General features: G+C 43.2%; 1 protein-coding gene across 1 annotated transcript in view; it reads left to right on the top strand.

Annotated features, from left to right (window-relative positions):
- The window catches only part of mrc2 (mannose receptor, C type 2), a 247310-nt gene that overhangs the window by 78192 nt on the left and 142920 nt on the right, over positions 1-26198 (top strand). Inside the window, exons 3-9 of the mRNA XM_063037085.1 lie at positions 9987-10160; positions 11125-11289; positions 15312-15425; positions 18456-18596; positions 20875-21063; positions 24414-24568; positions 25988-26104. Of these exons, the coding sequence (XP_062893155.1) occupies positions 9987-10160; positions 11125-11289; positions 15312-15425; positions 18456-18596; positions 20875-21063; positions 24414-24568; positions 25988-26104 (1055 nt within the window). The remainder of the gene's footprint in view (positions 1-9986; positions 10161-11124; positions 11290-15311; positions 15426-18455; positions 18597-20874; positions 21064-24413; positions 24569-25987; positions 26105-26198) is intronic.

The following is a 26198-nucleotide window of genomic DNA, read 5'->3' on the forward strand; positions in this document are numbered from 1 at the left end:
ATCCCAGGAATTAATCTGGTGAACCTTCTTTGTACTCCCTCTATGGCAAGAATGTCTTTCCTCAGATTAGGGGACCAAAACTGCACACAATACTCCAGGTGTGGTCTCACCAAGGCCTTGTACAACTGCAGTAGTACCTCCCTGCTCCTGTACTCGAATCCTCTTGCTATGAACGCCAGCATACCATTCGCCTTTTTCACCGCCTGCTGTACCTGCATGCCCACTTTCAATGACTGGTGTATAATGACACCCAGGTCTCGTTGCACCTCCCCTTTTCCTAATCGGCCACCATTCAGATAATAATCCGTTTTCCTGTTTTTGCCACCAATCTGGATAACCTCACATTTATCCACATTAAATTGCATCTGCCATGAATTTGCCTACTCACCTAACCTATCCAAGTCACCCTGCATCCTCTTAGCATCCTCCTCACAGCTAACACTGCCACCCAGCTTCGTGTCATCCACAAACTTGGAGATGCTGCATTTAATTCCCTCGTCTAAGTCATTAATATATATTGTAAACAACTGGGGTCCCAGCACTGAGCCTTGCGGTACCCCACTAGTCACTGCCTGCCATTCTGAAAAGGTCCCGTTTATTCCCACTCTTTGCTTCCTGTCTGCCAACCAATTCTCTATCCACATCAATACCATATCCCACTACCATGTGCTTTAAGTTTGCACACTAATCTCCTGCGTGGGACCTTGTCAAAAGCCTTTTAAAAATCCAAATATACCACATCCACTGGTTCTCCCCTATCCACTCTACTAGTTACATCCTCAAAAAATTCTATGAGATTCGTCAGACATGATTTTCCTTTCACAAATCCATGCTGACTTTGTCCGATGATATCACCGCTTTCCAAATGTGCTGTTATCACATCTTTGAAAACTGATTCTAGCATTTTCCCCACCACCGATGTCAGGCTAACCGGTCTATAATTCCCTGGTTTCTCACTCCCTCCTTTTTTAAAAAGTCGGGGTTACATTAGCCACCTCCAATCCTCAGGAACTAATCCAGAATCTAAAGAGTTTTGAAAAATTATCACTAATGCATCCACTATTTCTTGGGCTACTGCCTTAAGCACTCTGGGATGCAGACCATCTGACCCTGGGGATTTATCTGCCTTTAATCCCTTCAATTTACCTAACACCACTTCCCTACTAACATGTATTTCCCTCAGTTCCTCCATCTCACTGGACCCTCAGTCCCCTACTATTTCCAGAAGATTATTTATGTCCTCCTTAGTGAAGACAGAACCAAAGTATTTATTCAATTGGTCTGTCACATCCTTGTTCCCCATGATCAATTCACCTGTTTCTGACTGTAAGGGACCTACATTTGTCTTAACCAATCTTTTTCGTTTCACATATCTATAAAGCTTTTACAGTCAGTTTTTATGTTCCCTGCCAGCTTTCTCTCATAATCTTTTTTCCCTTTCCTAATTAAGCCCTTTGTCCTCCTCTGCTGGACTCTGAATTTCTCCCAGTCCTCAGGTGTGCTGCTTTTTCTGGCTAATTTATATTTCTTCTTTGGAATTGATACTATCCCTAATTTCCCTTGTCAGCCATGGGTGCACTACCTTCCCTGGTTTATTCTTTTGCAAACTGGGATGAACAATTGTTGTAGTTCATCCACGCGATCTTTAAATGCTTGCCATTGCATATCCACTGTCAACCCTTTAAGTATCATTTGCCAGTCTATCTTAGCTAATTCACGTCTCATACCTTAAAGTTAGCCTTCTTTAAATTCAGAACCTTTGTTTCTGAATTAACTATGTCATTCTCCATCTTAATGAAGAATTCCACCATATTATGGTCACTCTTACCCAAGGGGCCTCTCACGACAAGATTGCTAATTAACCCTTCCTCATTGCTCAATACCCAGTCTAGAATGGCCTGCTCTCTAGTTGGTTCCTCGACATGTTGGTTCAGAAAGCCATCCCGCGTACATTCCAAGAAATCCTCTTCATCAGCACCCTTACCAATTTGGTTCACCCAATCTATATATAGATTGAAGTCACCCATTATAACTGCTGTTCCTTTAATGCACGCATTTCTAATTTCCTGTTTAATGCCATCCCCAACCTCACTACTACCGTTAAGTGGCCTGTACATAACTCCCACCAGCGTTTTCTGCCCCTTAGTGTTATGCAGCTCTACCCATATCGATTCCACATCCTCCCGGCTAATGTCCTTCCTTTCTATTGCGTTAATCTCCTCTCTAACCAGCAATGTTACCCCACCTCCTTTTCTTTCATGTCTATCCCTCCTGAATATTGAATATCCCTGAGTGTTGAGCTCCCATCCTTGGTCACCCTGGAGCCATGTCTCTGTGATCCCAACTATATCACATTCATTAATAACTATCTGCACTTTTAATTCATCCACCTTGTTACGAATGCTCCTTGCATTGACACACAAAGCCTTCAGGCTTGCTTTTACAACACTCTTAGCCCTTATACAATTATGTTGAAAAGTGGCCCTTTTTGATTTTTGCCCTGGATTTGCCTGTTTGCCACTTTTACTTTTCACCTTACTACTTTTTGCTTCTACCCTCATTTTACACCCCTCTGTCTCTCTGCACTTGTTCCCATCCCCCTGCCACATTAGGTTAAATCCTCCTGAACAACAGTAGCAAATGCTCCCCCTAGGACATTGGTTCCAGTCCAGCCCAGCCGCAGACCGTCCTGTTTGTACCAGTCCCACCTCCTCCAGAACTGGTTCCAATGCCCCAGAAATTTGAATTCCTCCCCCTTGCACCATTTTTCAAGCCACGTATTCATCTGAAATATCCTCCTATTTCTACTCTGACTGGCATGTGGCACTGGTAGTAATCCAGAGATTATTACCTTTGTGGTGAAGTTTTGAAGTGAAAGTTCTCTTTGTAAACAAGAGATGAGGAGAAATTTCTGTCAGAAGTTTGTGAATCTTTCGAGTCCTCTATCTCAGAGAGCTGTAGCAGTGGAGTCATTTTGCGTACAGTGACTATAAAAAGTATTCGCCCCCCCCCCCGGAAGTTCTCATGTTTTATTGTTTTACAATATTGAATCACAGTGAATTTAATTTGGCTTTTTTTGACACTGATCAACAGAAAAAGACTCCTTCATGTCAAAGTGAAAACAGATCTCTACAAAGTGATCTAAATTAATTACAGATTTAAAACACAAAATAATTAATTGCAGAAGTATTCAACCCCTTTAATATGACACACCAAATCATCACAGGTGCAGTCAATTGGGTTTAGAAGGCACATAATTAGTTAAATGGAGCTCTGATTTTGGAGGCCTGTATGCAGTCAAGGTGTTTCAAATGATGGTAGTAAAAATACACCTGTATCTGGAAGGTCCAACAGCTGGTGAGTCAGTCGTCAGTAAGCTGCACCATGAATACAAAAGAACACTGCAAGCAACCCTGTGAAAAGGTTGTTGAAAAGTACAAGCAGGAGATGGATACAAGAAAATTTCCAAGTCACTGAATATCCCTTGGAGTACAGATAAGTCATTCATCAAGAAATGGAAAGAATATGGCACAGTTGTAAATCTGCTTAGAGCAGGCCGTCCTCAAAAACTGAGTGACCGTATAAGAAGGGGACTAGTAAGGGAGGCCACCAAGAGACCTATGACAACTCTGGAGGAGTTACAAGCTTCAGTGGCTGAGATGGGAGAGACTGCACAAACAACAACTGTTGCCTGGATGCTTCACCAGTCGCAGCTTTATGGGAGAGTGGCAAAGAGAAAGTCATTGCTGAAAAAAAAAACTCACATAAAATCTCAGCTAGTTTGCCAGATGACATGTGGGAGAGTCTGAATTCAGCTGAAAGAAGGTTCTATGGTTTGATGAAACCAAAATTGAGCTTTTTGGCCATCAGACTAAACGCTATGTTTGGCATAAACCAAACACTGCACATCATCAAAAACACACTATCCCTACCATGAAGCATGGTGGTGGCTGCATCATGCTGTGAGGATGCTTCATTGCAGCAGGCCCTGGAAGACTTGTGAAGGTAGAGGGTAAAACGAATGCAGTAAAATACAGGGAAATCCTGGAGGAAATCCTGATGCAGTCTGCAAGAGAACTGCAACATGGGAGAAGATTTATTTTCCAGCAAGACAGTGAACCCCAAGTATTAAGCCAAAGCTACACAGGAATGGTTTAAAAACAAGCTAATGTGCTGGAGTGGCCAAGACAGAGTCCAGACTTCAATCCCATTGAGAATTTCTGGCTGGACTTGAAAAGGGCTGTTCACTCATGATCCCCATTCAATCTGACAGAGCTTGAGCAGTTTTGGAAGGAAGAATGGGAAAAAATTGCAGTGTCCAGTTGTGCAAAGCTGATAGAGACCTATCCACATAGACTCAAGGCTGTAATTGCTGCCAAAGGTGCATCTACTAAATACTGACTTGAAGGGGGTGAGTAATTGTGCAATCAATTATTTTGTGTTTCAAGGATTCAAGGCCTGACCCTTGGTGGGGGTGACAGCAAAAGTGATTGCATGATTGCAGAGCAGCAGTGGTGAGTGGGGATGAGTGAATGGTGTGGGTGCAGGGTGCAGTGTGCAGTTCAGTGTGAGGTGGGTCAGAAAGATGACGGGCAAGTTGGGAACTTGCTTTTCAAGGATCCTAATGTATCGATGCATGGAACAATGATGGTCTACTCTTGGACAGTGTGGCCCAAGTTCCCCTGCAGGTCGCTAAAGGAGGGTTGCATAGGAATGGTTTGGAAATATATTTGGAAGTGAAAGGGTGAATCATATCAGATGATTTCTGGAGTGAAGTGATTACATTTTGATCTGGGGAAAATACCCATTTTCAAAAGATTATTTTGGGATGATGTGTCTGACATTGTGGCTATTTGTATTGTGAAATATTGGCAGCTTGTCTTAACCCAATAAGTGAAAAAAATGTGCATATGCTTGAGTGTTAGTGGAAGTTGGTGCAATTTATAAGAAGATATCCAGAAAATGAAAACCCACAGAAAACTCTTGGTTATTTGAAAAATCGTTTGTTTGTTTGTTTGTTTGTTTATTTATTTATTTATTTATTTATTTATTTGGGAAGTATTGGGAAAAACTGAACTTATCTGATTGAATGAAAATCAGAAAGTGCTTTCATCACTCAGCCAATCATAAACACTTCCCTGAAATAAATAATTGGCTTTTAAACATGACAGGCATCGGACAAACAGTTGTACTACTGTTATTGTGCACTTCATTTTCGATGCCCAAGAAACCTTCGAACAGATTGAATAATGGTAGATTTTTCCGATAGTTCCTCAGCCAAGATAGAAGTCACAAGAAAAAACATCTCTGAAAAATCAGCCTTTCTTGGGCTGTGGTTACTACCAGAGGGTCACAAAGAGAAATGTCTCATTTATTCTTCCTGCTGTGTTTATAATCATACAGCAAACAGCTTTCCCAAAATAATACTCAAACCCTCATATTAACAAAAGTTAAAATATGAAAATTATACGGCTGTGATTTAATGAGCTGGTATGGATGATTTATATATGGAGTGATGGAATCATGGAATGAAATAGCACCTTGTATAGCTTCCTGTGAACCTCACAAATTATTTCTGCAATTAATCCACTTAACAACTTAGTGATTCATCTACGGTTGCCTTATTTATCCTTGGCTGAACCAGTTTTGCACAAGATTGTATAAAATCATCATTATTACATAACAACATCGGCATATAAAAAATGCTTTTTTGACGCACTGGAGCGTGCCTTGCGTTCATTAAGATCTTGGATAACCCAGCCTCATCCTCCACAGCACAGGTCTCCCTTTGCCCCTCAGCTCTTTTGGCATTTAAATGGCTTTCCCGTCCCACCTTGAATACAGTGCCTATAAAAAGCTTTCACAGAAGTCTTCCTCTGTTGGACGTATTTATCCTGTGCCTTGTGAACTATTCCCAGAAACATCAGCCATCTCTACTCTGTCATCATTCCCGCCAGTATCCTCCTCCAATCTACCTGGACAAGCTCCTCTCTCATTCTGTAATTCCCTTTATTCCATTGTGATACTGATACATGTGACTTGTGCTTCTCCCTCTTAACTTGCAGTATGAATTCAATCCTAAGGGTTCCTTTATGTTAAGCTCCCTAATAAGATCTGGGTTATTACACAACACCCAATTTAAGATGGCCTTTCCTCGAGTGAGCTCAAGCACAACTTGCTCTAAAAATCCATCTCGTAGGCATTCAACAAATTTGCTCTCTTGCAATCTGACACCAGTCTGATTTTCTCAGTACCCTTGCATATTGAAGTACTTGTGGAATCAATTATTTTGCGTTTTATATTTGTAATTAATTTAGATCACTTTGTAGAGATCTGTTTTCACTTTGAGATGGAGTTTTTTTAAATCTGTTGATCAGTGTCAAAAAAGCCAAATTAAATCTACTGTGATTCAATATTGTAAAACAATAAAACATGAAAGCTTCTGGGGGGGGGGGGTGATTACTTTTTGTAGGCACTATAATTCTCCCAATCCTCTCATTTTCACAAATTCCAGGGTATCCCTTCCCTGACGCTCTGAACCTCTTAAATATCAGCACTGCCAACCCTCTGAGTCTCCTGCCTGGGTTTTCCCTTCCAACTCCTCTGATCCTTCTGACCACTGAGTCCCATGATCTCGCAATGTGAATGTCAATCTCTCAACATCCTATTCACCTCACGGTTACCTCCTTCAATATCCTCAACCTCCTTCCAAGCCTAGTCCCTGTCCTCATTCTCCTCCACAGTTATTCTCCTTTCTCCCCTCAGCTCTCTGCTCCAAAATGTACCTTTAGGTGATCCTTGGAGTTGATGTATGTTCCAACTATAACAATAATGGAACACAGAAGCTTTGTTCAAACCCAACAGCAAGAAACACACAACATGTACCTCATTGGATGTACAGTGGATTCTGGTTAATTGGGACACATCAGGACCAATACATATTGGCCTAACTAAGCGACTGCCCCAATTTGCCAACATTTCATGTAAATAGTTAAAAAGGTATAAAATAGTCAAACTAATGTTTAATTGAGTAACAAATTATGCTTTTAAATGAAGTACTGAAGAGATTAAAACACTAACAATGCTGCTGCAGTACTATAAAAACAATGCTATGTCAGTTCCTAATAGTCTTTGACGGAGGAATTAATCTGGTGTACAGTGATGTGCTCTTTTGATTGACTGTAAATGAACAAAATTAGCACAGATACCTAGTGCAGATAATGAACTGCCTTCATTGAATTGGCTTTATTTCTTACATCCTTCCCATACACAAGGAGTAAAAATCTTTACGTTACATCTCTGTCTAAATGTGCAATGTGCAATCATAGTAATTTATAATAGAAACATAGAAAACCTACAGCACAATACAGGCCCTTTGGCCGACAAAGTTGTGCCGAACATGTCCTTACCTTAGAAATTACTAGGCTTACCCATAGCCCTCTATTTTTCTGAGCTCCATGTACCTCTCCAGGAGTCTCTTGAAAGACCCTATCATAGCCGCCTCCACCACCGTTGCCGGCAGCTCATTCCACGCACTCACCACTCTCTGCATAAAAAAACTTACCCCTGACATCTCCTCTGTACCTACTCTGTACCTTAAACCTGTGTCCTCTTGTGGCAACCATTTCAGCCCTAGGAGAAAGCCTCTGACTATCCACATGATCAATGCCTCTCACCAGTCTGATTTTCTCAATCCCCTTGCATATTGAAGTACTTATGGAATCAATTATTTTGTGTATTATATTTGTAATTAATTTAGATCACTTTGTTTCTGTTTTCACTTTGAGACGAAAGAATCTTTTTCTGTTGATCAGTGTCAAAAAAGCCAAATTAAACCTACTGTGATTAAATAATGTAAAAGAATAAAACAAAACATGAAAGCTTCTTGGGGGGGGGTGATTACTTTTTGTAGGCACTATAATTCTCCCGTTCCCAAGATTATAATAATTTATAATAAATAGAACAGTGAATGTAATATGGAGTACGCTCAAATCAGCGTGAGTTCATCAGTCTGATGGCCTGGTGGAAGAAGCTGTCCCGGAGCCTGAGGCAGGGTGAAGGCCGATGTCTCTGAGCTTCTTGTCAAGCCTGGATGGAACTATGGTGTTGAATGCTGAACTGTAGTCCAAGAACAGCATTCTCACATAAATATCCTTCTCCAGATGTGCAAGGACGGTATGTAGAGCAGTGGCTATTGCGTCATCTGTCGATACAATGTTTTCAGCAATTGCATCTTCCAAATCTTAATTAGAGTTACGCAGGTTGACTCTGTGGTTAAGAAGGCATACGGCGTATTGGCGTTCAGCAATCGTGGGATTGAGTTCAAGAGCTGAGAGGTAATGTTACAGCTGTATAGGACCCTGGTCAGACCCCACTTGGAGTACTGTACTCAGTTCTGGTCACCTCACTACAGGAAGGATGTGGAAACCGTAGAAAGGGTGCAGAGGAGATTTACAAGGATGTTGCCTGGACTGGGGAGCATGCCTTATGAGAATAGGTTGAGTGAACTCGGCCTTTTTTCCTTGGCGCGACGGAGGATGAGAGATGACCTGATAGAGGTGTATAAGATAATGAGAGGCATTGACCTGTGTATAGTCAGAGGCTTTTTCCCAGGGCTGAAATGGCTAACACGTGAGGGCATAGTTGGAGGAGCAACACCTTATATTCTTTTTGGGTAGCCTCCAAACTGATGGCATAAGCATCGATTTCTTGAACTTCAGGTACCCCCCCCCCCCGCCCCCCCATTCACCATTCCCCATCCCCATTTCCCTCTCTCACCTTATCTGCTTGCCTGCCCATCACTTCCCACTGGTGCTCCTCACCCCTTTTCTTTCTTCCGCGGCCTTTATAAGATTCCCCCTTCTCCAGCCCTGTATCTCTTTCACCGATCAACTTAGCAGCTCTTTACTTCACTCCCGCCCCCCCCCCCCCGGTTTCACCTATCACCTTGTGTTTCTCTTCCCCCTCCCCGCACCTTTTAAATCTACTCCTCATCTTTCTTTTCCCCAGATCTGCTGAAGGGTCTCAGCCCGAAATGTCGACTGTGCTCTTTTCCATAGATGCTGCCTGGCCTGCTGAGTTCCTCCAGCATTTTGTGCGTGTTGCTTGGATTTCCAGCACGTGCAGATTTTCTCCTGTTTGCTATTTAAAAACTGTTTGCTCAAAGCACGATGCAGTGTCTAATGGCCACACAATGTACACACAACTGGTTCTAGTTACAAAATGTTCAGCAACAGCCTCCTGCCCCAATTAATCGGCATAGAGTCCAAAATAAATGAAAGGAATCCTGGCCAGTTTCTCGATTTGTTTTTGTTCTATAAGAGTTGTCCCCAATTAGTGACTGTCCCGATTAATCAATTAACCAGATGTGTGTGTGTGTATCACTGCATCCTGTGAACATGACACATTACATCTATTATGCAAATACACTAGACTGCTCTCCCCCTTTACAGAAAACACATTAAATACTACATAGTGTGTCAAGCAATGAATACAGATTCAGCCTATTCACTAGTTTCCTTCGTTAGAATGACCTCCTCAATTGTCTATGATATCCACAGCCAGAAGACCCCATTGACTTGACTCCCTGCTGTTCTGTGCCTCATTACAGTTGTTCACTCTGTAAAGTGCAGACCCTGAGGAGAGCACTGTGCAGTGATGTAAATTTTGTGCACAAAGCCACTTCCATCCCCTTGTGGGAGAAGCTACCCAATCATCGCCATTCTGCCAGCATCTTGTGCGTGTGTAAACATGTTGTGCAGCAAGGTGGTCTAGCACCTTATTGTCTACCTGCACTGCACTTTCTCTGTAGGTGTTGCACTTTATTCTGCATTGTTGTTGTTTTACCTTGTTCTACCTTGTGTAATGATTTGATCTGTGTGAACAGTACGCAGGACAAACTTTTCACTCTGTCTCAGTACCGGTGACAATAATAAACCATTTCCAGTTGTAACCAATTTAAAATCAATGTGTTGTTTTTCCTTTAGAGATCTACACCATCCAGGGGAACTCCCACGGGAAACCCTGCACTATCCCATTTATGTACGACAGCCAGTGGTTCCATGACTGCACCACCATTGGGCGAGAAGATGGCCACCTTTGGTGTGCAACGACGGTGGACTACGGGAAGGATGAAAGATGGGGATTCTGTCCCATCGCAAGTGAGTGAGCTTCACTGTGCAAGGAGGGGAACCTCTCTGTTCTCCGCCACACAGTCCAAGTCTCTGTCTTTCTTCCTTTCTCTGGTGAGAAGCTCTTTGATATTCCCTTGAGAGAGTTCACTGCAGAGTTTCTAGTTAGACCATCTTTAGCTATTCCCTGACTGTTTGGCACATCTCAAAATGTGAAACTTTATTCAAACTCTTAGCGGTTTACCTGGAGCCATGTACAGTAGATTTATGACTCTAAAGAAATTTGAAGAGATTTATAGTTTGCTTTTCATATCATTTCTATTAGGTACAAATGTGAATCTTATGGTACAACTGATTTATTTCAGAGATTGCATGCAAGGAAACTTCAAAATGCAAACTGTGTGCTAGAAGTCTGTGGTGTCTGGGACATGAGCCAAGTAATGGCTTTATGGCTGGACACCCAAGTTTGCGAGAATCGTAGTCCAAACCATGCCAAGGGAAGATTTATGATTCTCTCTTATAGGTTGCAGAGCTGAGAAGGCAGCTCTGCTTCCAGGCAGCTGTGACAGTTCAACCTGACCTTCTGCTGGAAAGTGTATGTGTTTATGTGTCTGTGAATGTTACGTGAGGGCAATGTTGGGTTTGGCCCAGAGGCTCACTGGCTCAGACTGATCTGCCAGATTGGCACACAAAGAATGGCCAATTGTGTGAGGCGGGAGCTGGCACCACCGAGTGAGCACCCGAAGGCGAGTCACTGCCTGAGAGAGACAGTGAGGCGTGATTGGGAAAGGAGAATAAGCCTTTGTGCCCTCTTTTGCCCACAAGGGTTCTTACAGACTCTGTGCAATATTTACATGTAACCTTGTCAGGTTTCAACCCACCACATCCAAGGGCTTGTATATTCCAGCGGGACCTGCACCTCCCAACATTTCTGCCGTTAAATTGTGCATTGTATGAGGCTCTTGACGAAGAGACTATCCTTCTCTGCCTGCAGGTGATGACTGTGAGACCTTCTGGGACAAGGACCCACTGACCAACAGCTGTTACCAGTTCAACTTCCAGTCAACACTGTCGTGGAGCGAGGCTCGCACCAGTTGTCAGCAACAGAGTTCTGATCTCCTCAGTATCACTGAACTCCATGAGCAGACCTACATCAACGGTACAGCAGTGACACCTGCACACTACTCCTCTGCCAGTCACAAGATTCTGGGTTCAAGTCCCTGCCCAGGGACTTAAACACATCATCTGGACTCGCAATGCAGCATAGAACGCAGGAAAATAGGAGCAGGAATGGGCCACCAAACCCTCAAGCTTGCCCTGCTATTTAATAAGATCATGGCTGATCTGTGCTGGCCACAACTCCTCTTGTGCCAATTCCCCGTTGCTGCCTTTCCTTGATCTTTCACATATTTATCTATCTCCATCTTCAATAAATCTAATGACCTGGCCTCCACCATCCTTACAGACAGAGAATTCCAGAGATTCACTAACCCCTGAGAGAATAACAAAATCTTGGCACCTCAGTTTTAGGTGACTGTCCCCAAATTTGCTAGTTATGCACCTTTGTCATCTTGCACCCAAGAAAATACAGTAAAAATTAAGATCCTTTACCCCTCTGATTTGTTCTGCCATTCATCAGATCACAGCTCTTCTGCTTGTAACTTCCCAATGTACATTCCCAATCACCCTCTGAAACCTTTCATCCCCTCGCTTGTCATGTTTCTATGAATGTCTGTCTTACACACATTAAACCATATGCATTTACGGCTCTTTGAGAAGAATAGTTCCAAACATGCACAACCCTCAGGGAAAACATTTCATTTTTCTATTAGCTAGGTGGGCACTTATTGTTAAACAGTGACGACTCGTTCTGTAGATTGGAAAATTTGTTTATTATTGTCACCTGTACTGAGGTACAGTGAAAAATGTTTTGCATGCCATCCATACGGATCAGTTCATCACATTGAGGTAGTACCAGGGGAAAACAATAACAGAATGCAAAGTAAGTTACTATACCTTAGTAACATGCAAAAGTGCAGTGCAGGAATTCTTTGAATCATAGAATCTAGATTTAAAAGAGTTTGTTTGTTCATTATGTGCCGTGTTGTATGATGTGTGTGGGTGATCATGGTCTTCCCATGACCATGACTGTTCTTGACAAATTTTTCTACAGAAGTGGTTTGCCATTGCCACCTTCTGGGCAGTGTCTTTACAAGACAGGTGACCCCAGCCATTATCAATACTCTTCAGAGATTGTCTGCCTGGCGTCACTGGTCGCATAACCAGGACTTGTGATGTGCACCAGCTGCTCATACGACCATTCACCACATGTTCCCATGGCTTCACATGACCCAGATCAGGGGGCTAAGCGGGTGCTACACCTTGCCCAAGGAAGACCTGCAGGCTAGCAGAGGGAGGGGGTGCCTTACACCTCCTTTAGTAGAGACCTATCTCCACCCTGCCACCCATTTTAAAGTGTAGACGATGATATAGTGAGTGGGTCTGAACAAGGGGAAAAATCCTCTCCACATCCACCCTTTCAAAACCCCTTGGAGTCTTGTGCTTCAATGAAATCCCCTCTCTTAGCTTCTAGTCTTCACCTGCTCTGACTGAAACTTGTTCTTTTCGAGAGTACCTTAAACCAGGTTTCCTGTGGCCATTTCTGGTGCAGCAGTTGGGATGTTGCTGATTGCAGTGGAGTTCTCCCACTTTTGGTCAATGTCAATAAAACAGCTACTCCGGACATTGATATTGTGGAGTTTGCTGCTAGAATTCCTACACTGCCATCAATGATTATCCTTCAGAGAAGTGGTTTGGGCTGTCTTAACACTGCACGTTCTTTTGCTCCCCCTCCCTCTCTTTCCTTCAGTGCATGGTGTGCGTGGTAGCTGCAGGCAATGGTTAGAATTACAAATGGATTATATAGCACAGATGAAAGCAAGAACTTAAATTTGTATAGCAGCTGTCAGATGCAATGCAGCTTCAAAGTCAGCAAGTTACTTTTGAAGCAAGGCCACTGGTGTTGATTTATTGATTGATTGAATGATTGAGATACTGTGTGGAGTCGGCCCTTCCAACCCTTTGAGCTGTGCCGCCCAGCCATTCCCTGACTTAATCCTAGCTGAATCACGAGATAATTTACAATGACCAATTAACCTACCAACCAGTGTGTCTTTGGATTGTGGGAGGATACCAGAGCACGGGAGGAAACTCACGCCGTCATGGGGAGAACGTACGAACTCCTTAAAGGCAGTGACTGGAATTGAACCTGGGTCACTGGTACTGTGCTAACCACTACGCTACTTTGTCGCCCATGGTAGTGGTTTTGAAGAGATGCGAGGTAGCTAATCACAGGTTTAAACTCTTCCTGTTCCTGCCATCCCATTGAAATAATCAAATACTCTTCGACCTCTGGACCAGGAGGCACCAAACTAAATGGTAGGAATGGGTTGGGACGTGAGGCTGTGGGGTGGGAGAGAGAGACAGAGAGAGATTATGATGCTAGAAATTACATTTCTGGCAATGCGGGTGTTGAAAATTTGCAACCAATTGGCTTAGAGAGTAGACTGCTGGTCCAAGGTCATTTAGCTGTTGACCCTGCTCCTCATTGAGGTCAACCAATCCTCTTACTGCAGTGTCAGCACTGGTTTTCAACACACTACATAAATTGGAGGAACCAGCACAGGTTGCTTCTATTAGAGATATTGTGGTATTGTTTTCCACTGCTCTCACTATAGTATTTTTGTATGTTTTTTTTAAATGTTTTCTTTTCCACTCAGCTGGTCACGTGACCTGCCAGCTCTGGGATTTCAGTGAGGTAGGGGGAGGTTAGGATGGTGCCCAGGGGGAATAACTTCCATTAATGTTTTGCATCAGCCTAAATTGGAATGTTCCCATGTTGTGAGTCATTTCCTCTGGCAGAAGCCTGTGAGCAATGTATGGCTGAGGCTGCCGAGACAGCAAAATTTTCACTCCAAATGCATGCAGTCTGCTCTCTTGGTTCATTTTAATTTGCAAAAACTTGAATGATAGAGAAGTGGGGGACCACAGACATGGCTGATAATGAGATTTTAATATTGAGTAAAAGAGCAACTAATCTGTATGTGCTTGTCCTTAAACTAAAATGCTGAGTTTTCAGCTCCCAAACCAAGAAACCCATAGCAGTTCAAATATTCAAGACAAAGATGTATAGATTTTCAGACATTAAGGTTACCAAGGGTTGTGGGGTTAATGTGGGAAATAGGAGCTGTGTTACAGTTCAGTCATAATGTTGTTGAATGAAGGAGCCTGGTTGAATGGTTTGGACTTCTGATATCATTACGTTCCTCTGTTTAATTTCAGAGTGGGCTTAATGATGTGATATTAAGTGGGATCTCGTTTCCCACTTTTGATGTGGAGGCATGCAATATTTGCCAAGTTTTCCATCAGTGTCGAACTCGGTCCCTCTGACCCCAAGACCCCACGAACTCTGCAATCTTCTGTCAGCTGAGGCCACACAGTTTGCAGCAGGAATGATGAGAACTGTGTGTGGAAACTGTGGACAGTTAGTCTGACTGCCAGTTCATAAAAAGTTGATGGAATTTGTAATTATGAATGTGATAAGGGGGCATTTTAAACATGATAGACAGAGTCAAATTGGCTTTATGAAAGGAAAGCCACATTTGATGAATCTAATGGAGTTTTATTGAGGATATATTTACTTACTGCCTGTTACAGCACTGCTGTTTAGGGTAGCAATGAAGGTCCTCCATCTCTGTCTGTCCATACAGTTGTACACAGGTATAGAGCGATTCTTCATTGCTGTTTCTGTAAAAATTTAGTTTTACCAGTCAGGGTTGTTGGCCCTGAGCTGAACCCTTGAACCCGTAGGATCAGTGGACCACTCTTAGTCTGACCTCTACACTTTGACCTGTTTGGCATGGCTGACCCTATCAAGAGCCCACCAGTCCCTTTATTCTGAAGTTGTGCCCTCAGATCCTAGGCTCTTCTATTATTGGAAGCATTCTCTCAAGATCCACTCTGGCCAGGCCTTCTCCTCATCTTTCCAAACTCCATCGAGTACAGGCCCAGAGACATCAAAACCTCAAACTGTGCATGATCAGTCTATAGTGATGATGAAGCAAATAAGATGCTGTTAATCTAGGCAGTATATTTATGCTGTGCTGTCGTTTCCTTTTCTAGGCCTGTTGACTGGCTACAGTGCGACTCTTTGGATTGGCCTGAATGATCTGGACATTAATGGTGGCTGGCAGTGGTCAGATGGGTCCCCACTGAAGTACCTCAACTGGGAGAGTGGTAATCAATTCTAAATAATTCAGTAATTCTTTCCTGTCTTAAACATATGCTTTCCCCCAACCAACTCACCAGGTTATGGACTAGGTTGGTGTGTTGTCTCAGATGCTTTCTGGCATGAAAGTAATCCAATTTCTTCCTCAAGACTAGATTACCTTAGAGATGGTCTACAGAAGTCTGCCATGCTGTACTGTACAACTTCCAGTTAAGATGGCGCTGGTGAACTTCAGCGGCTTCTGACTGGTGACCATTGAAGCAAGGAAAACAACTAAATATTTTGTTAATCACACTTTTTCTGGTAAATGATCATTGCAAGCAAAAGTCTGTAACTTCTCTTTAGACTTAAAGGCAATTCAATGTGACAGAACCGAGGTGAGGTGCTAGGCCCGACACTGAGAGTGAGGAAGACCCAAGGTTCCATTGTTTTAAGGGCCATGCCAAAGGCCAAATTGAGGTGGTGGGGTCCGGGTGGTTCGACTGAACTCGATGTTTGGACAGAGACTGAAGTGCCTTGCTGAATCAGAAAGATCAGATACAGGCTGATTGAGGCATCGAGGTCCAGGCCCCAGAGTGTTGTGATTCGGCTGAACTCAATGTATGGACATTTAGGCACGGGCCAGATTGAAAAGCTCAGGGCCGGTTCAGATTGCTGCTCCACGAGGTTTACTCGGCTCTGTGCTGAACGATGGGAATCTCTTGTGGTTCTTTTTCTCTCTGCACATTGGGTGTTTGACAATCGTCTTTTTTTAAATTTTTGAGTTTTGTGGCTACCTGTTAGGAGATGAATCTCAAGGTTGTATAATGTATACATACTTTGATAATAAATGTACCTTGAACTTTGAAATACTCAGCAGATCAGGTGATAGCTGTGGAGTGAGAAACTAAATAAGCACTGCAGATGATCAGCAATTCAATAACCTTCTATTTTCAGCACCCACATTTTCCCCTCTTTTGGTTAACTAATTTTCTCTCAATTCGGCTTCCTTCAGGCATCTTTGAATTATTCTCTAATTGTCCTCATCCACTTTCACTTTTTTCTCTGTTGCACTCCACTCTTTCACAGGCTTCCCTTTCCATTCTTTCTCCCTCTCCCACAATCCCTGTGTTATAAAGCTTGTTTATAAAACATTAACCCTAGGCAGGTACTGAATATTTTCAGCAACTGAGGTAAGGGGGATTACTCTGCAAGCCAGCGTAGACTCCAATGGGCTAAATAGCCTCTTTTAATGTCTTGAGGAAATTTCTGGAACGTGGAGACTGATACAAGGGTCGTGTCGCAGCTGCGTAACAGAGGACTCTCTAAACTGTGGACTGTTCCCAGGGACACACATCGAGACAGACGGCAAGTGCTGCTGGAAGGTCATCGGTTCATTGGTCTGCCTGAACCTTGTTGGTCGTCCAGCACAGAGAGAATGCTGCAGAATGGCACAGTCCAGGCTGCTGAGGGGCACACTGAAGCTCAGGGCAGACAATGCTGAGGCTCTGTGGGGGAGGACCATGGTCTGGGCTCCTCCCATTGCTGTACCTGGAGGGGCAGAGTTGAGTGGGGTTAATGTTAGGGGTCTATGGCATAAACTGCTTTAATCATGAATGAAGTGTATTTTTGAAAATAAGAGTTACTATGTGATGAAGGACATGCACCAATTGTGTTGTATTTCCTGTATATATTTTTGGATCCTGTTCACTGGAATTGAGAGGCAGCAGCTGTATTGGCTTTGCCTCTGTGCCGCTCCTGACCCCAATAAGGACCTGCATAGCTGCAGCCACACTGCCCGTGCTTTCAGGCATGCCTTGCCTTTGAAATATGTTCAAGCAGATCAACCATGAGTTTCCTAATGTTCCCAAGGAAATTCCCTGTCACACTTTCTCACTTTATCTTCTCTCACGTTTTCTTTCTGTCTCTGACTGTCCTTTTATCAATCTAATTTCCTTTTGTCCTTATCTCTCCATTTTCCTTTCTCTTCATCCCTTTTTTCTGCCATTCATTTCCACTTGCCCTTCCATCTCTGGTTTTTTCCTTGGTCTGCCTTCCCTAATATCTTGTTGTTGAAGTTGTGAGCTGAGCCAGTCACAACCTCAGTTCAATACTCACTTTCCAGATGGGACTCATTGGGAAACCACCAAAGACAGATTTTATTCTTCTCCCCTTGTCAAGTGGTGACCTTTTTATTTAATTTAACCTTGTGTAGGTGAGTAGTATAATCTGGGTGGAGTTGGTAGGAATGTGGGAAGAATAGGTTTTTGGTAACATTTGAAGGGTAAGAGGATTGCTCTGTTAGCTGGCATAGTGATCTTCCAAAGTCATAAAAAAATGGACATTTCTGGATCAGGGTACATGCTATTTAGCTGACATCTACTCTTTCACCTGTCTGGCATGGTTGATCCTACCAAAAGCCAAAGCACAAGGCCCTGACTCCAGTTAGCACAGCTCTCCAGGTCATTGAGGCACACAAGCCTCTAAACCACAACAAAGGTTCAACACTGGGGTTGATGGATTATCCTTAGACAAGGATAAGAAGCACAGCTGTGGTCTCTCTGTTCCAAAAACCCAGGTTTGTTCTTGACTTGATGTGGTGTCTTATGTGGAGTATGCACACTCTTGTGCCCACATGGAGTATCTCCAGGTCTCTAGTTTCCTGAAATGTCCCAAAGGCATACAACTTGGTACATTAATTCACCTCTGTAGATTACTCCTTGAGTGGTAGAATTGATGGCAATGCTGGGAGAATAGGTTACAGGGGGAATTAGTGCAGGAATAGGATTGCCCTGTGACTTAGAGGCGACTGAATTCTAAGTAAAGAAATATGAAGTCTGAAATTGTCGCAATTTCAACTAGAAACAATCTCCAGCACAATGCCCTTTGGTTAAAATTAAAATTGGATCATGTGGCACCTAAAAATTGGGCACTACACTCTCTGGCTGTGAGGTTTGAATCCTTGAATCTGTATACGGTCACAGGGTAAACTGACCAGAGGCCTTGGCATAAACCAAGTCCAGCAATAATCTAACTTCTTCCCTTTCTCCCTCTGGTAGATCAGCCAGTGAACTCGTTAGAGGAAAATTGTGGAGTTATCCGGACTGAATCTTCAGGAAGGTGGCAAAACAAAGACTGCGGCATCGCTAGGCCATACGTCTGCAAGAAGAAGCCAAAATCCAATAACCGTGTAACCATAGGTAAGGAATTATCCAGGTGTCCTGGCTTCCTTAATTAACACAGAATCCCTGTGCCATGTCAGGGCATAATAGGCTTATACTATTGAGTAAAGTTTCAGTAGAACAAACCCTCTCTTTATCCTATCAGTCACTAGGAGCCTGACACTGATCCACCAACCAAGAACAAGTCTTTGGTTCCTCTAATGTACCTCCAGCCTTGATCACCAGTGGGACTTCTTACTGTAGCTTCCACACACAGTTTAGAAGTACAATGTGCTTGCAGTTTTATTCTTCATTGGCATGGTAGCTTCCCAACTGTGTGTGGAATCTACGGTAAGAAGTCCCACTGATGATCAATGTTAGGGCTACATTAGAGGAAGCAAAGATTAGGTGAGAAGATGGAGCCGGGGTTATAGAATGGTCATGATTTCAGAAAAAGGCAGGAAATAACGTGGCCCAGAACTGTAGGGGGTGCCAAGTGCCACTGAGAAGCAAGAGATGCCAGATCAGGTCAGTAGAGCAGATCCCCTTTTTTGGCTAATGGAGCTCCTAATTTTCCAGTGTGTCCTGAACTTAAGCCAAACCTACGGGTAAATTGCATGGTTGTTTCTGTCCCTGCTATGGCAGGAATTTGCAAATTATGGCTCATTTTGATTAAAAGCAAATGATATTTTAGTGGAGCCCTGAGTAAAAATAGGATGCCCTTGAGTAACCCAGCTGGAGGAGTCTCAAGCTGTGTGAGGGATTGAAGAATCCTCGGTGTGTGCCAACTGGTGTTAATTATGGTTGCTTCCTCTGTGAACAACTGCAGTGCTCCCTGAAACTCTGAGATCATCAGGCTGGGAGATGGTTCCTCTTCTTTGATTATATAGGGTGTGGAGGTTTGAAAGAAGGATAATGCAGATTCAAAAACAAGGAAATGAAGGGCTAAGATGAGAGCTGAGCTGTTCAAGAAGGAAATCAAAAAACTTTACGCAAAGAGAAATGGAAATTTTGAACTCTGTCTCTGAAACGCCCTGAGCTTTGAAGTAACTGTCATTGTCGAGACGGTGATTGATTCATTAATCTGGAAAGGAAAAGAAACTGCTGGAGGAACTCAGTGAATCAGGCGGGAAAGGGGTAGTCAACATTTCAGATCGAGACACTTCATTAAGACTGAGCGTATAGGGGAGATGGCCAGAATAAAGAGTTAGAGGGAGGGGTGAGGCAGGGGCTAGCAGGAGATGCGTGGTGAGGATGGAGGTAATGGGCAAATGGAGCCTGGTGGGGAAGGGAGAGGAGTAGAGACAGAGGTATGAAGGTGATTGGCAGAGGCATGAGATGTTGTAGATGCTGGAATCTGGGAAACAAGGAAGGAGGTAAGTGAAACTAGATAAAGGAAGGCTGATGTGCAGGTGGAACCAGTTAGGATTGAGAAGGTATTTGAAAGGTGAGGTTTCCATGAGATATGGAACAAAAGCAAGCAGATAGATGGAGTTGAGATGCAAATTAAGTGTAAATCTGACAGGTGGAATGGGTCCAAGGGGTGAATAGCCTCTATATTCTCAGAGTTTGGCTACAACCATTGTGAATGTTGGGCTATGGCAAGATTGTCTCGACTCTGGTTTCCTTTTCTCTTCATTGCAATAGCGTATTTGCTTCTGAAAAAAACTTAACTTCTGCAAGGCACTAGCACGTCTGGAGGCAATGGAAGAAGCCATATACAACATTTTGTTTATTTCTCTTTTCAAATCTTTTTGTTATATACAGGAAAAATAACATGAGTACATCGAAGTAACAACACTTACAATGCCTCAAAAAAAAATTATCTTAAAGGTTGAAAAAAGTTTTTGTGATAACAAAAAAAACCTACTAAGCAGAAAAGTGAGAGGAAAAAAAAAGAACCCATTAGGTGTGGTGTACAACCCCAGAGCCACGCGTCATACAAAAAGCTTCTAAAACTAAACATCAAATCGCCAGCAAGAAAAGAAAATATACTAAAAAAAAATTTACAATTAGATCGTGGAAAAATTATATCAATTAACTCAAATGATAATAACGAGCAAATGAGTCCCACCTTTTCTCAAAATCAAATAAAGGTTCAAAGGTTTGACTTCTAAATTTTCTCCAAACTAAGACGTAGCATCACTTGCGAGAACCATTGTGACAAAGTGGGAGCTGATGTATCCTTCCTCATTTCTCATCACATGATTAAATTCTTCCAAATCCCCTAAATTAGCTATGTGCATAAGAGTAAGAGTCTGAGTTCTACTGACTGCCTCTTTCTTATCGAGGACTTAACCATATATTTCCCTTCTAGATTCCTGTGCCAATCAGACAACCAAGTGTGAACCCGGCTGGTTGAAATTCCAATGCAATTGTTACCGGCTGAATCAAGAAAACAAGAGCTGGCAGGAATCGCAGAAGAGTTGCATGCGGTCTGAGAGCAACCTGGTCAGCATCCATCACCTAGCCGAGCTGGAATTCATCCTCACCCACGTCAAGCAAGGTACAGCCATGATTCTCATGAGAAGCGGCTCTCCCTCCTTGCAGGCAAAAAAAAAACGCACACACAACCAATGATCTCTGCTTTTGGATAGCACAGAGTTTTGCTCCGTGCTCAGGATAAGTTACTGCTGGAGGTAATCTGTCTTTGTGTCTGTTGCTGGACTCCTCTGCCATCAAGTTTCTGTTTAATAGTTTATCCCTAGATGAACCTGTGCTTAAAGTTTCTGATCAGTGAGCCAGATAACCTATAAGCCTAATTGGTTTTACGGACATTGAGTACTCTATCTATAAAGCCAGATGTCCCCAGTGTGTGGGTGAATGGTGGAATCTAGTGGGGAAAGTTGATCGGAATGCAGGGAGAATGGAGGAGAATTAGTGTGGGTGGGTGTTTGATGTTAGGTACAGATCGAGTGGGCTTGTATGGCCCAGTTCTGCACTCTCTTACAGTGAGAGCTCTGCTCTTTAGAAATTGGCACAGGATTGTTTTCTTGACCAGGCAACCACAGATTGAATTTAAAAACGCAAACAACAGGAATTCTGCAGATGCTGGAAATTCAAGCAACACACATCAAAGTTGCTGGTGAACGCAGCAGGCCAGGCAGCATCTCTAGGAAGAGGTACAGTCAACGTTTCAGGCCGAGACCCTTCATCAGGACTAACTGAAGGAAGAGTGAGTAAGAGATTTGAAAGTGGGAGGGGGAGGGGGAGATCCAAAATGATAGGAGAAGACAGGAGGGGGAGGGATGGAGCCAAGAGCTGGACAGGTGATAGGCAAAAGGGATACGAGAGGATCATGGGACAGGAGGTCCGGGAAGAAAAGGTGGGGGGGTGACCCAGAGGATGGGCAAGAGGTATATTCAGAGGGAGAAAAAGGAGAGTGAGAGAAAGAATGTGTGTATAAACCATAGATTGAGACAGGTATAGATAGGGTAAATGCAAGCAGACTTTTTCCACTGAGGTTGGGTGAGACTAGAACTAGAGGTTATAGGTTAAGGGTGAAAAGTGAAAAGCTTAAGGGAGAAGTCAGGGGAAGCTTCTTCGCTCAGGATGGTGAGAGTGTGGAATGAGCTGCCAGTGGAAGTGATGGATGTGGTTTCAATTTCAACACTGAAGAGAAATTTGGACAAGTACATGGATGGGAGGGGTATGTAGGGCTGTGGTCTAGATGCAGGTTAATGGGACTAGGCAGATTAATAGTTTGGCACGGACTAGATGGGCCGAATGGCCAGTCTCTGTGCTGTAGTGTTCTATGACTCCGACTCTAACCCTACCCCAGATGTTCACCTCACCTGGAAAACAATAGATCCAACAGTGCATCTCCTCCTTCAGGACTGCATCATCGGCTTGGTCATGGATGAGGTTTCAACACAACCTCAGGAGTGAGGCTGCTACCAGCTGCCAGGCTGACTTCCTGTTTTCTGGTCACAGAGTGGGATATCCCTTCAACAATCTCCAAGAGATGGATTCTGGCAGAGAAATTCCATGTTTCGGTGCAGCTGCAGTTTGATGTCTACTACAGCTCAGAGTTAAAGCATTTATGTTTCTCCATGATCTCATTCTTAAATAAACTCCTAATTATTATGACTTACAACACTTTAAGGTTCCTGAGCTCCTCCAATTCTAGTCTCTGGCAAATACCCACTTTTTCTCCAATTGGCAGCCATGGTTTCATCTTCCTGGGTTATAAGGCATCTTGGTTAGCTTAGCTGCAGAAGGAGGGAGGAAAAAGGTCAAGGGAGTGATAGTTACAGAAAACGGACCCTTCAGAAGGGTTCTGATGAAGAGTCTTTGACAGAAACATTAATATTTTGGTCTCTGCCCAGTTGCTGCCTGACTTGCTGAGTGTTCCTGAACCTCACTGCACCCTTAGGACAGTACAGCACTAAAACGGTCTCTCAGCCCACGATATCTGTGCTCCCATGATGTCAATTTAAACTATGGACCTGTCTGCACATGGTCTATATCTCCCCATTCCCTCCCTAATCATAGACCTGTCTGAATGCCTGTTAATCATTGTTATTGGATCCATTTCCACCACTTCCTCCAGGCAGAGCCTTCCAGACACCCATCACTCTGTGTTAAAAAAAAAAAAAAAAATTACCTCATAAATCTTTAAACTTCCCCCTCTCACCTTAAACCTATCATTTCTAGTATTTGATATTTCTATCCTGGGACAAAGATTCTGATTAACTACTCTAAGAATGCCTCTCCTAATGCTTACGTACTTCTGTAAAGTCATCCCCTCAGAAACCAATGCCCCGGAGAAAATAATCCAAATTTATTCAACCTTTCCTTATAGCTGATACTCTCTAATACTGGCGGAGCTCTTCTGCACTTCTCCAAATGGCACAGAATACACAAGTGTGGACCAGCCTAAGTTTTATATGGCTGTGGCATGACTTCTCGACCTTTACACTCAGTGCCCCAACCGATGAAGGCAAGAATACTGTACACATTCTCTATCACATTCCTTTTAAAACTCCATAAAGTTTAACACTTTGAACACATTTTCAGTCATTTTGCCCTAATGTCTCCTTTTTCAGTAAGTTATCTTTTGTCTAGTAACACTAAGTGAAGAACCTGACAGAGTTCTGCCCTTGCTGCATGAGGCTAGCTTGCCTTACAGTGCAGGACTACTTGCTGTGTTGTTATATGTTGGAACTGTTTTGTACTAAATACTAACATCTGGTTGGGGCAGGTGTCTATCTGCAATCACCCTGAGGAGCAAATACAGTGGTTACATAAGATGGACAGAATCTATAGCCCGAATAAAAAGCAATGTTTCAGATTCTGGACATTTTGAAAACCACTTCACCAAAGTTTGAACAAACTTTTGAAACTTCTTGCCCTGCAGTATCGTTTGACAAATGTAATTATGACGGCCAGCTGTTGTAAAGTTATACGAGTGTAACTACAAATTCTTAAACATCGCTGCTATGCAAAAGGACGGAATACAAGGAACAACAGGTGGTAGCTTGTCAGTAAGCCTTCTTGAAGTTCTTCAGCCTCTTAGTCCCAACTTCCTTTCTCACCGTTGTTTTCACCATAGCAGCTGTCACCCGAAACTCTACTTTCTCAATTCCTTTGAGCTACCAATGTACTTGATCTAGAATGAAACCAGAAATCCGCAGATGCTGGAAATCAGAAATAAAAACAGAAAATTCTGGATGTACTCAGCAGGTCAGGCAGCATCTGTGGAAAGAGAAAAGGAGTTTCTGCTCCTGGTGAAAGACCCTTCATCAGAATCCTGTTATGTGTCTGTGCTCTGTGCAGTTTGGCGTATCTGTAGGCTTAGGAGAGCTGGTGTCAACGGCTTTCCTCAGCTCCCTAAACCTCTCTTTCTTGCTGCAGATGTTGAGAAGTTGTGGATTGGTCTCAACGACATCAAACACCAGATGAACTTTGAATGGTCAGATGGAAGTCCTGTTCGGTTTACCTACTGGCACCCCTTTGAGCCCAACAATACTGCAAACAGCCAAGAGGACTGCATCATTCTCTGGGGCTCGGTAAGGGATGGTCATGCCATCAGGAGAGCTAAAAGTGCCGGAGCAGAACTAAGAATGTTTTTGGAGTTTGTTTCACCTCTGAATAGTTAATGAGCATATTTGGAAGCCTTCTCCTCCTCTATTGTGAGTTGGTGTCTGTGCAATGCGCATTAAGAAGGATTTCCTTGCTCAGGACACACTTTTTAGATATAATGAAGCTTAGGAGATTCCTTTCCCAAAGATAATGAATCAGAGGGGTTACTCTCTTCAGGCTTAATGAAGCACAGAGTTCGCCTATCTTGAGCTCCAATTGCAAGCCATTTTAATCCTCACACAAAACTGTCTATCCTGGACTGCCAGAGTGAGGCCAATAGTGGTATTAACTTATAGTCTTATAGTCTACAATCTAGCGATATAAACAATAAATTCTCTAAATTCAGGAAACCTGTACCCCTTCTGATATGACCAGGTGCTCTCAAACCTCAACCCCAAACCTCATCTGTCTCTACCTCCCACTGACTAGCCACTCCCTCTCAACTCCCAACCCCTCTCTCCCACCTAGCTCCATCTGCCAATCATCTCCCTCCTCACTTGCTTCCACCTCTCGCCTGTCAGCCCCTGCCTCATCCTTCCCTCTCACCCCTTTCTGTTGGCTATCTCCCCTGTACACTCAGTCCCGATGCTGGGTCTTGACCTGAAATATCAACAATTCTTCCGCCTTCACTGATGCTGCCCAGCCTGCTGAATTCCTGCAGCTTTGTTTTTGGCTCCAAATCTCAGCATCTATAGACATGTGTCTCCACCGGGTTGACCAGTTTTGATAGGACATGGAGTAGGAAATATTCTCTCTAGAAGTGATGTCTTACAGGGGGCTAAGTTTCTGTAGTATAGTACATTATATAGGAAGCTTTTTCTGGATTTATTGCAACATGGGGAATCCCCTTTCTTGGTAAGATGTTATTTAAAGGATTCTCTTTCTGGGATAATGTAATACATGAAATAGCCTTTCTGGGTATAATGCAAGAATGACATTACCAGAAATGACATTGGGCACTGAGACCCCTTCTGGGTTTGGTGTAAAATAAAGTATCCTCTCTGGATATGGCAAGAAATCTTATAAATGATCCCCTGGGATTAAAGAAATCTTGCTTCTACATCAGATCTGTGAGTTCTGAGGTGACTGATTAGGATAACGTGAATTCTTTCTTACTTGTATTTTGGGTTGAGTTGAGATCTTGATCTTCAAATACTTTTTTTTTTAAATTTCAGACAGCCAAAGACATTTAATCCTAGTTAATTCATAGATGTTTGTTAATCTGACACTCTATTAAATGGGCATTTGAGTCGTGCATCTCTGCATGACCCCCTGTGCTGTTGCTCCACGACCTTGCTAAACACTCAGACTCCAGCACTGAACCTTCTATCTGTTTTCGGAACCAGGAGGGTCGCTGGAAAGATGGTCCTTGCAACAGCATGCTGCCAGCCATCTGCAAGAAACCTGGCTACTTCTCCACAGAGGACGAGGAGGCGATGGAGGACAACCTCGGCTGTTCAAAGGTCAGTTTACTGGCACTATACCTAAAATCAAAATGTAGTGAGTGATATTAAAGTCTAATGGCATTAGAGTCCAAAATCGAAATGTAATTAGTGT

This window comes from Mobula hypostoma, chromosome X1 (assembly GCF_963921235.1).
Source record: "Mobula hypostoma chromosome X1, sMobHyp1.1, whole genome shotgun sequence".
Lineage (NCBI taxonomy): Eukaryota > Metazoa > Chordata > Chondrichthyes > Myliobatiformes > Myliobatidae > Mobula > Mobula hypostoma.